Source organism: Bufo bufo, chromosome 5 (genome assembly GCF_905171765.1).
Source record: "Bufo bufo chromosome 5, aBufBuf1.1, whole genome shotgun sequence".
In the NCBI taxonomy this organism is placed as follows: domain Eukaryota; kingdom Metazoa; phylum Chordata; class Amphibia; order Anura; family Bufonidae; genus Bufo; species Bufo bufo.
This window is the reverse complement of record NC_053393.1, coordinates 135,149,296-135,161,719: the sequence shown is the minus strand read 5'-3', so window position 1 is coordinate 135,161,719 and position 12,424 is coordinate 135,149,296. Positions and strand designations below refer to the sequence as shown.

The following is a 12,424-nucleotide window of genomic DNA, read 5'->3' as shown; positions in this document are numbered from 1 at the left end:
ATTCAGGACTGAGTCTACCTGTTTCTCCAAAGAGAAGGACGAACAGGATTCTCCCTCAGGCCTAATGACAAACAGGGAAAGCCAACACACACACATACACTCACCTAAAGAATTATTAGGAACACCTGTTCTATTTCTCATTAATGCAATTATCTAGTCAACCAATCACATGGCAGTTGCTTCAATGCATTTAGGGGTGTGGTCCTGGTCAAGACAATCTCCTGAACTCCAAACTGAATGTCAGAATGGGAAAGAAAGGTGATTTAAGCAATTTTGAGCGTGGCATGGTTGTTGGTGCCAGACGGGCCGGTCTGAGTATTTCACAAACTGCTCAGTTACTGGGATTTTCACGCACAACCATTTCTAGGGTTTACAAAGAATGGTGTGAAAAGGGAAAAACATCCAGTATGCGGCAGTCCTGTGGGCAAAAATGCCTTGTGGATGCTAGAGGTCAGAGGAGAATGGGCCGACTGATTCAAGCTGATAGAAGAGCAACGTTGACTAAAATAACCACTCATTACAACCGAGGTATGCAGCAAAGCATTTGTGAAGCCACAACACGCACAACCTTGAGGTGGATGGGCTACAACAGCAGAAGACCCCACCGGGTACCACTCATCTCCACTACAAATAGGAAAAAGAGGCTACAATTTGCACGAGCTCACCAAAATTGGACTGTTGAAGACTGGAAAAATGTTGCCTGGTCTGATGAGTCTCGATTTCTGTTGACACATTTAAATGGTAGAGTCCGAATTTGGCGTAAACAGATTGAAAACATGTATCCATCATGCCTTGTTACCACTGTGCAGGCTGGTGGTGTAATGGTGTGGGGGATGTTTTCTGGGCACACTTTAGGCCCCTTACTGCCAATTGGGCATCGTTTAAATGCCACGGGCTACCTGAGCATTGTTTCTGACCATGTCCATCCCTTCATGACCACCATGTACCCATCCTCTGTTGGCTACTTTCAGCAGGATAATGCACCATGTCACAAAGCTCGAATCATTTCAAATTGGTTTCTTGAACATGACAATGAGTTCACTGTACTAAAATGGCCCCCACAGTCACCAGATCTCAACCCAATAGAGCATCTTTGGGATGTGGTCGAACGGGAGCTTCGTGCCCTGGATGTGCATCCCTCAAATATCCATCAACTGCCAGATTCTATCCTATCAATATGGGCCAACATTTCTAAAGAATGCTATCAGCACCTTGTTGAATCAATGCCACGTAGAATTAAGGCAGTTCTGAAGGCAAAAGGGGGTCCAACACCGTATTAGTATGGTGTTCCTAATAATTCTTTAGGTGAGTGTATATAAACAAAATACAAAAGGGAACAGAAACACTTATCTTCAATGAAGCTTCGGTAGCACCAGGAAATCAGCCGAGAACCAAACACAAGCTAACCACAAGTCCAACAGAAGCTATAAACCGCATAGCATAGTGGGAAAAAAAAACAATAAATAGAAAAGGTCAAATGATCACAATAGCCAATCCTGGGGAAAGAAGGTGTGGCAAGCACCAGAAACAACACAGACGTCATTTGATCCAAAAGGAAAACATGTCAGATCAAACCACGTGTTGCCAGTCTCACAGATCTCCTGCCACCTGTCGCGGGAATGTCCATATGTCTCGGTACGTCTGCAACAGTATGATTGGTGGAGTCAGATGTCATGTACATTGGTCACATGGCCCAGAAGATACCGTATTTTTCGCCCCATAAGACGCACTCCCCCCCCCCCAAAAGTGGGGGGAAAATGCCCCTGCGTCTTATGGGGCGAATGCTTCCATTTTACATCGCAGTCTGCGACGCTGCAGCATCGCAGACTGCGATGTATGAGTGGGGAGAGAGGAGGGGCTGGAGTCCGGAACTAGGGGCAGGGTCGCCGCTCACCGAAGTATTTATAAACATGAATCCTCATCCTGTTATTAAGTTTTACTAACGCTGCACTCCCCCATGTTCCCATGTCCCCTTGTATCCCATCAGCACTTACGAACAAGCTTCAATAGCAGGCAGAGAGGACGGGAGCAGTAACGTCACTCATTGACGTCGAGCGCCTGCTCCGCCCACTTTATGAATGAAGCAGGCGGAGCAGGCGCGAGACATCAGTGAGTGACGTTACTGCTGCCGTCTGCTCTGCCTGCTATTGAAGTTTGTTCGTAAGTGCTGTGGGGATACAGGGGGACATGGGAGAGTGCAGCGTTAAACTTAATAACAGGATAAGGAATCATGTTTATAAATAATTTGGTGAGCAGAGGGCCTGTGTATTTTGGGGTACACCGTTATGAGGGGGATCTGTGGATGACATATAGCAGTGTCATCCACAGATCCCCCCATAACAGTTCCATCCACAGATCCCCCACCCCATAACAATGCCATCCACAGATCCCCCCACCCCATAACAATGCCATCCACAGATCTCCCACCCCATAGCAGTACCATCCACAGATCCCCCATAACAGCGCCATCCACAGATCCCCCATAACAGCGCCATCCACAGATCCCCCATAACAGCGCCATCCACAGATCCCCCATAACAGCGCCATCCACAGATCCCCCATAACAGCGCCATCCACAGATCCCCCATAACAGTGCCATCCACAGGTCAACCATAACAGTGCCACCACAGAACCCCCACATGACAGTGCATCATCCACAGACCACCATTAATTCAAAACCCACCAAAAGCACTCCTTTTGGTTAAAAAAAATTTTTTTTCTTATTTTCCTCCTCAAAAACCTAGGTGCGTCTTATAAAATACGGTATGTAATCAGTTAGAAAGTCTCAGAAAGTATCCTATTGCTGACCAACAAGACAGGTCAAAGATCTTTGTCGAACAAATGTACAAGCTCTACCCATAGATTAGTTTAGAAATATGCAAACCTTTTATGCCAAATTTGCTTTGCATTTAGCTATAAAAACTATTTATAGGCTTCTTCTACGAAACATTAAATGTTATTTCCTTTCTACAGAACTCTTAAAAGATACTGGTGTTACATGAAAACATTTTTCTAACTAGAACAGTGATTTGAAATTTTATCATGGGGAACCCATAATTTTTAAAAAAAATCTGGGGGCCACCTAGTCCCATTCCTATTAATAATAATAATAATGGTTAAAAGCATACAAAGACTAGGGTACTAATAATCCATCAATTTCTTTGTCCTTGTAGGGAAACACAACCGGCTTCTGTTCCTGTTGGGAGTAATGACAGCTGTGTCCAATCCATTTTTAAATGGGTCTCACTTTCTTATAAAGGAGTCTATTAGGTTTCCTTCTGGGTTCCAGAATTCTAACCGTAAGAACAGTGCTGCAAACTATGCTATTCTTGTCTTTATCAGATGCAACCCCTCCCGGCACGGAAACCACAAACATAGCCTTATATTTTGCCTGGCCTTCTTATTCTCACTTCTAAACTACTGTGCTAGTTATTAGATACTCAGGCATTGCAAACTGTTTATGGCTTTTGTTACACAAGCAGTGTTATTTATGTTGCTCTATACTGCCATTTTACCTGATATGCTATTCATTTTCAAAGTTGCAACCGAAGTCCATGGCTTACAGAAGTCATACTGCTTCATTCATATTATATTTTTTATTAGTTTGGTGAGCCCTAGTCTCTTTGCACATCTTGGAGCTGTGTGAATGTGGTCTGTATGGTGGAATAAAGAGATGTATGGAGCAGTTGACATTCGGTATGCCACTGTATGGTGCCTCAGTGCAGCACCAAGCTTCAAGGTGAGAATATCAAAATAATACTGCATTAGATGGAGCATGTACAAATTTACCATTTCTAACTTTATATGGAAAACTGACAGAAAAATGTATGCATGAAATCAGGACGTGGATATGGTACCATCTTACAACTCAGAAAAACTCAAAATGGGAGATTTATCGTCTCCCTGTCTGTGGTTGCAACTTTAAACTCCAGTGCTCCAAAATGTAGTCTCAATTGGCATTTGTAGATCAATGTTCAGAAAAGGGGGCATGGCGGGGGCAAGACCAACAGTCCTAGCTAATTTATCTACTTTTACACCTATTTTCTGGCATAAATGTAAGGCAAAAATCTATGGCAGCTATGCGGCATGTACTGCCAGAGGATGCTCCTCATTTGTGATGAGACCTGTGCCTAGCCATAAAGTAAAAGCATCCTCCAGCAGTGCAGGAGATATCAATATATCAGATATCTGATAAATCTCCTTCTTAGGATTCTCATACTACTTGTTGGCTTTTGCATAAATTCCTGATAAACATTCCTGATAAAATATTACATAATATTAACTATAAACTATAACTCCTGGAGTTAATATCATATGTGAAAGTATAAGAGCGTTTCTGAAGCCAATGAAAATATAATATACAATATAAGTTTAATCTTATAAACGGCTAGACATAAAGAACCCCTATTATAACCCCTGGGAGTATTTATCTTCCCGGAAATATAAATCTTCAATTAGTAAACCAAAATACACAATTTTTCCCTTGTTTTATTGGAAAACATTACTAGAGCATAACATTTCACATAACTTAGATGCATGAATAAAATTATGCACAATAATATTGTGTTTTATTATATGTACAGTATACATTTTTATTTTAAAAGACCGATTTTCAAACATTTACAGTTTCAAATCTTTATTGTTTTAAAACTCTACATGTCTTTGCAATACAATAATTTTGTTACTCGAGTATGGTTAATGTACAATGAAGTTCTTTTGCCTGAAACTCAACCATAAAATACAATTTTATCAATATGATCTATTTAACATAACAAAGGATTTCCATATGGCCGGGGTTGCTTTAGTATGGTTTATGCTGTGTAGTGCTGTATACATTCTTCCCTTCAAAATGTCCTAAAGAAATCAACCAAAAGTGCATTGGAAAGCTGCGTTAACCAGGCAATATTATTTTTTTTCTTTCTTTTTTTTTTCCTTATGATATTACCAAGCCACATTTTAGGTAAATAGTCAAATTCCAATATATATATCATACTTTTTTTTCCCCATTTTTTTTTTTTTTTTTTATGGAGGCAAACTCATAGTAAATAAAATGGTGATTATCTGCATGCCATACACACTTCCCTTTTGTTGGAAAAATTACAAGGGTTATAAAGGACGTGTTGAAGAGTGCCAGTACTTTAGATAAATGTGTTTCACAAAGAGACAAATGCTGGTAATAATGGTATAACTAACATTTAACATCCAAGTACAAGCTCATTTATATTTATCAGGCAGAAAGTATGGCTAAAATAAAAATGTAAAAAAAAAATATCCATATCACCTGCCCTTTGAAAGAACAAACATGTCTTGGTCCGCATTTCTAAGGAGCTTGGATAAAAAAAATAAAACTGGGAAGATATAATGAACCCTCTCGTGTAAGATTTACATTTCTTAAACCTAAAACCTGAAAATGAAATCATTATACAACACCATTAAGGTCCTAAATTCCAATCTTCGGAGAAAACGGGCGAGTAGATGTTTATGTTATGGATAGATATGGGTAAAACAAGCCAGGGTATAAATGTGTGACAGTAATATAGGGGGGCAGTTTAAACCTTCTTGTTCCATGGCACTGCTTTCACGCGATAAAATTTTGTACCCAGGGGAACCTTAAATCGATTTTGAGCCTGAAACAAAGACACAAGGAAGAAAGGACACCAGTCAGCTCAAATACTAGAAAGTGTGAGTGCTACGGCATTACCATAAAGGTACAATTTGTCTTGTATTATCAAAGCACATATTTCCTTGCTTAGACGCTATAGGGTTTCAGTAGTGTTGTGGATATGTTGTGATGTATTTCTTGCGTGAAATACATCTGTATATCACACAATATCTTACACTAGCTGCGCTGTAGAAAGACCTTGGGTTCCAATCTGTGGGTTTCATAACATCAGTACTTGCTAGCGCTGTGTCCATAGGGTGCAAGATGGTGTTGACTGCTCTTCTGCGCTTGGACGTAACAATTCATTTACTGTTCATGCGTAAGAAGAGGTTTTGCCCAGAGCAGCTCAGACAGCAGTGACCAGGGTGAATCCTGTCATCGCCACCATCTTGGACATAGCATGGGCCAAGTAATGATGTTTATGCAGCCCACAAATGGGGACCGAAGGGCTGTCTGCAGCATGGTCGGCGTATGAAATTGTGACAAATAGAGGTTTATGTCACACAAGAAATACATTACAACATATCTGTCAGAATTCTTACAAATGTAATCGTAAGAATGTACCAGTCTACAGCCAAGACCTTGCCATCAAAAAGAAACTCAATGGACATGGTCGTGACCTAGTAAAGAATAGAAGCTGGGATCATAATCTGAACAGAGCCTAGAAAGATCTAGGTGCTGTTCCAAGATTTAAACTTAACAATCCACAAGACAGGCGATAAGGGTCTGGTCAGCAGGGGTCTTACTGCCGTCCCACTACCGATCACAAGGAAGTCTAGTGTTACCCTGTATGAATGCAGCGGCAGTCAAGCATGTGATGCTCCATTCATCTCTATGGGACTGTCGAAGATGGCTGAGTGCTGTACTTCGCTTCTCTTCGGCAGTCCCACAGGGAAGCACACATGCTCCACTGCAACATACAAGATGGCATGTACACACCTGTAAAATTCTATTATTAAAAACCAAAGTCTTCTAATGCAAGAAAATCTCAGGTATTTAAATTTAGGATTCATGTACTTCAACTCTAGGATATTTACTTACAGTTGACTTGTTCTGTCAAAATACTAAAAAGAAATGGCAGCTACAAGCCATATTCTACACCCGGTTATGGACAATATCTGCACGGATTTGATTAATACCAGAACCCTCCATTCCCAAGTAAGTGAGACCTAAAAACCAACTGCGCTGCTTACCTTTTTTGCTTGGCAATATTCCTTTTCCATCACTTTACCAAGTACCCAGGGTCTTCTAGAGGAACCAGAAGCTACATAAAACAAGGAAGCACATACAAAGCATAGTAAGCATTACATTTTAAGAATAATAGTAAAGCTGAGTGATGATCTAAGAACAAAGCCACAACTGGCATACAGTGTACAAAATCTGCAATCAAAACCTTGTACTGATAGCCAATCCTCAGGAGAGGTCATCAATATCAAATCAGTGGGAGTCCGAAACACTGCACCCCCACAGATCATCTCTTCGGGTGCAGTTCGGGAACCAGAACGTATAAAAAATGAATAAAAACTTCTAAATTAAACCCTTAAATTGGGTTGCCTCACTTGAGCAAATGGCATGTACAGAAAGTTAATACAAGACACTAACTAATGTATTGTGATTGTCCATATTGCCTCCTTTGCTGGATCGACTAATTTTTCCAACGCATTCTACGTTGCTTGTTTCCAGGGGTCACGACCACCCTGTAATGCAGCAATGGTGGCAGTGCTTGCACACTATAGAAAAATAACACCAGCCTCTCTGGTAGCCAGGACTGTGGATAGCTGTAACCCCTGGAAACGAGCCGTGTATAATGCAATGAAAGAATTAATCAAGCTAGCAAAGGAGGCATTATGGACAATCACAATACATTAGTAAATGCTTTGTATTAACTTTATCTACATAATAAATTAAAGACAGAGACATAATTATCCTTAAAGGGGTTCTCCAGGAATCAATAAAATTAAAACACTTAAATATTACTTTATTATTAATATATTCCCAAATAACTTTCATTAGTTATAGCTCATTTTGTCTGGGGAGCAATCAGGGGAAATAAAATGGCCGCTGTCCTATTACTACACACAAAACTTGTCCTAATCACACAAGAGGACAAGTTACTTCAGAACACTGAGCTAAAGAGCTGCCTCATTCTCCTATCCTACAAGAATTATGATCCTGAATAAATATGATAAGATCTTCAGTGGAATCTCTGTGGGAATGGAGTTTGCATACAAGTGCTGCTGTTCACCAGGCACATCCCCATCTCCTCTTTGTACTTCATGTCTCATCATGAGCTCCATTCCTACAGAGATTCAGCTGAAGATCATATTAAACTGTATTCAGGATCGAAATCCCAGACAAGTAGAGCAGAGAGGAGGCTGAGGCAGCTCTTTAGCTCAGTGTTGTGAAGTAACTTGCCCTCTTGTGTGATTAGGACAGGTTGTGTGTGTACTAATAGGACGGCGGCCATTTTATTTCTCCTAATGATTGCTCCCTAGACAAAACAAGCCATTATCACTAATGAAAGATATTTGGGAATATATTTATAATAAAGTAATATTTAAGTATTTGCATTTTCTAAATAGAGAACTCCTTTAAAAACTAGGGTATTTCTTGTTCCAGCATGATTGTGCTTCTGTGCACAAAGCAATGTCCAAAAACCCCAATGGGATGAATTGGAACATTGATTACGCTCCAGACATTTCCATCCAACACCAGTACATGACTGAATGCTCTTTTGGTTGAGTGGGCACAAATTCCTACAGGCCAATTCCAAAATTGTGTGAAAAGCCTTTCCAGAAGGGTGGAGGCTGTTACAGCCACAAAAGGAGGACAAGGTCCATATTGTATGAACAACGATGGATTTGGAATGGGATGTCCAACCAATTCCTATAAGTGTCCACTTACATTTGGTCATGCAGTGTATCAATGACCCTGTTTTCTATGGGATTGTTTTCCCATTTCTAGTGTATAATTTTATGCATCATTATGACTATAGAAAGACCAAATATATTTATGTTTTACTGTTCCTTGTTCCCTCCAGTTGTCAGAGCAATAAAACCACTGGGATCAGAGTTTTTAGGTGCAGGAATGTAGGTGTCAATCATGGCCACCTTCCATGTTGATGAGCATGACAGCACGGCTCTTATAACTACTTGTTCTTGATTTCCAAAGATGAAAAGAGACAGTAGCAGCCATTACAGCTCCTGCAGAGGCAGTCTAATAATCCCTACATCACTGCTCTGAAAACTTTAAAACATTTCATAGATGTGCAACAGATTAACACAAACGTGCACTTTTAGGCCTCGTATCCGTTTTGCGGTCTGCAAATTGCTGATCCACAAAATACAGATGTGGTCCATGTGCATCCTACAATTTTCACAGGACTCTGCAAAAACAGACAAGAATAGGACAGGTTTCATAATTTGTGGCCCAGACGCATCGATGTGGACAGCACACGAATGACGTTTTTTTTGCAGAGCCATAGAAATAAATAAGTGTCTGTGCAATCCGCAAAAAATGCAGATCGGACACGAACCAAAGACATGGTTGTGTGGATGAGGTTTTATCCTCATTTGTCAAATTTTAAAAAAAGTGACAAGAAAAGTGGACGTGGTCTCCAAGGAGGCATTTATTAGGCCACATTCATTAACTAAAAGTAATGGTACAAATGAATTATACCAGGCACAGATTTCACTTTTCAGCCTCAATGAGATGTGCTTCTTTTAACAAATGTGTTCCAAGTCACTTCAGCTATCCCTTCCAGTAAAATACACCAGTCTTAGAAATGTGAGCTTCTGATCATCACCCAGCTTTCTGATGATTAGGCATATATAGGAAATGAGGGCAACGTGAAGCCTTTACATTTTAGTGAGAAAAGTTCTTTATTGAACACAGAAGCAGCATTCTTTACAGTTATGACTTTAGCCTCAGATGACTCCATCATTTCATCACGACTTAAGGCACAGCAGGAGTTCTTGAGGGATCATTATATATTATGTAATAATCTTTCAAATAAAACCAAGCTGTATTAGAACGGCGACCCTGTAAGGTTCCTCTACCAATTGCCTTACTTAGCGCTGCTGCTTTATGTTATTTATTCTAACCCGGCTTAAACATAAACTCTGCAGGTTAATGTCCAACCATAAATACATGAGTTTATATTCTAAATATTAGCTTCAATCTCCCGTCTGGACAGTTAAAATGTTTGAGAACTGGCAAACAACTATCAGCAGCTAATACTATGTCATCAGAATATTAACAAGCCATATGTCTTGTCGGCAAGAGCCTCATCAGCCAAGCGCTGTGCGGTATGGCAGAGGTGCACCTCATAGCACTTGATGCAGAGTAAAATTACTTCTCTGCTTGGAAGAAATTGGAATTATAATTGACAGGTGAAAACGTGCAATTTTGTGCACTGCTGAATTCCAGAGTGTATGTTTTCATGATGAGCATCTATTATTTGAACTGGGATAAAGGGAGGCAACAAAAGAGTAATACCTCATTCACACGTCAGTGATTTCCATCCGTCATTGTGAGCCAAAACCAGGTGCGGCTCTAAACACAGATCCGGTGCAGATCTTTCCCTTATAACTTATATCTTTGGAGGCTCCAATCCTGGTTTTGGCTCACAATGACTGATGGAAATCACTGACCGAACACTGATGTGTGAATGAGGCCTAACTGTGCATGGGCGCGGATCTCCTTGCAGCATTTAAAGGGTAACTAAACTCTATTTTAAAATAATGCTCTAAATGCTCTGAAACTCATTTTTGTTATATACTCGTATTTTAGCTTTATAAGACGCACGGGATGATAAGACGCACCCCAGGTTTTAGATGAGAAAAGTAAGAAAAAAAATATAAAATTCATCAGACCTCATATCAGGACCTCACATCACCCCCATATCAGAATTCAGATCTCACCCCCATATCAGATCTTAAAATAAATGAATTCACTTACCTCTGAACTCCCCTGCATTCTTCTCTCCCTAATCTTCTCTGGGCTTGCACTGCACTGTCAACATGCAGCGTCAGGTCATAAAGGTGCACTAGGTCCTGACGCTGCACGCAGTCAGGACAGTGCAGCGCGGCCCCAGGGACCAGGGAGGGTGAATACCGGCACCGCCTCACTCCTGACTCCCCGCACACTAGTGAGCGCTTCTATAATGGAAGCGCTGACTAGTATTCGCTTTATAAGACAAACTGAGATTTTCTTCCCCCACTTTTGGGGGTAAAAAAGTGTGTTTTATAAAGCAAAAAATATGGTACTTTATTTATTGATTTCAGTGAAAAAATAGGCACCTGAAGTTCAGGGTGTCTGTAGCGCTTTGGAATATGTACACTCGTACACAGCTGATGGGTGGGGTGTACATATACCAGAGAAATGCTAGAATAGGGGCTGCAGCGAGCTCAGTACCGGCAGGGGCACACATTCGCCAAATCCTGGCATAGCACATCGCCGCAGGGTTTCTTGTACTGATGTGCTATGCCGCGACTTAGCTGAGCGGAGCAACAATGTGTCATGCAGAGCTCTTGTCTGTACCTGCTCTGCTCAGCTAAATCCAGGAAAAGCATATTGTACAGGAGACCCTACACAGGCAGGAGCAGCAACGTGTGCTCCTGCTAATACTGAGCTCATTGTGGCCCCAGTACTGTGGAATCTGCACACCGTACAAGTCAGTGGTGTACAAAAGTACAGATTCCAACGAGATATAGACAACCTGTACATTGAACATGCTGTCTGAGCCACATGCAAAATGGTATAGAGCAGGAGGAGCTGAGCAGATTGATATATAGATTTGTGGGAAATGATTCAGCCTAGTCTGTATTTCATTCTTTTAAATTCCTGCTCATTCTGGGCTCTGAAGTCAGTGATTGACAGCCTGCCCTCTATGACTGTGTATACACTGATAGGACCATCTCCTTGACTCCAAAGCCTAGAGTGAACAGAAAATTCCAATGAATAATATAGCTATACTATAATCTTTTCTCCTAAAGCTCGATCTCAATCTGCACAGCTTCTCCTGCGCTATTGCATGCTGCCTGCACATTTCACAGCACTTTGATGGTGACATGTTCTCTTTAAAGGGATTCTGTCATCAGAAATGAGCCCTGTAAGCTAAACATATGGCGATGTCCCTTGTAAAACACTGAATCCTAAAGTGAGTTTATCAAATGCCCCTGTGGCTCTATATTCATAAAAAAAGCGGTTTATATCACCTGTCAATCACTTCAAAATGTGTCCAAGGGGACGTCTCATGGTGAAAGGTGCCCTGTTGCAGCCATCTCGTTTAGGTGCCCAGCGCCGCCTTCTGAGCTGAAATCGCCGCCCTTCCTTTTATTCGATCCGCCTACCTCAGGTGACTAACCTTCCTTGTGCCCAGCCATGCCCGCCTGTGAAGGAGCCCAGCACCGCCTATGTCTCCTCCTTTCATCTACCATAGATAGCCGTAATCTCGTGATGCGCGAGCTCGCGCATGTGCAGTGCCGGTATAGTGTTCCTTCCCTGTGCTGGCATCAGCCTCAGGGAAAGAACTGCGCATCGCGAGATTACGGCTATCGTAGATGAAAGCAGGAGACATAGGCGGTGCTGGGCTCCTTCACACGCGGGCGTGGCTGGGCACAAGGAAGGTTAGTCACCTGAGGTAGGCGGATCGAATGAAAGGGAGGGCGGCGATTTCAGCTCAGAAGGCGGCGCTGGGCACCTAAACGAGATTGCTGCAGCCGGGCACCTTTCACCATGAGACGTTCCCTTGGACACATT

General features: G+C 41.6%; 1 protein-coding gene across 3 annotated transcripts in view; it reads right to left on the bottom strand.

Moving 5' to 3' along the window:
* Window positions 1-4,470: 4,470 nt before the first annotated feature.
* RB1CC1 (RB1 inducible coiled-coil 1) overlaps window positions 4,471-12,424 on the bottom strand; it is a 139,947-nt gene continuing 131,993 nt past the window's right edge. For all 3 annotated transcript variants that reach the window (XM_040434505.1, XM_040434507.1, XM_040434506.1), the window contains exons 22-23: window positions 6,856-6,926; window positions 4,471-5,627 (exon numbers count right to left, since the gene is read on the bottom strand). In XM_040434505.1, the coding sequence (XP_040290439.1) occupies window positions 5,550-5,627; window positions 6,856-6,926 (149 nt within the window). In that variant the 3' untranslated portion in view covers window positions 4,471-5,549. The remainder of the gene's footprint in view (window positions 5,628-6,855; window positions 6,927-12,424) is intronic.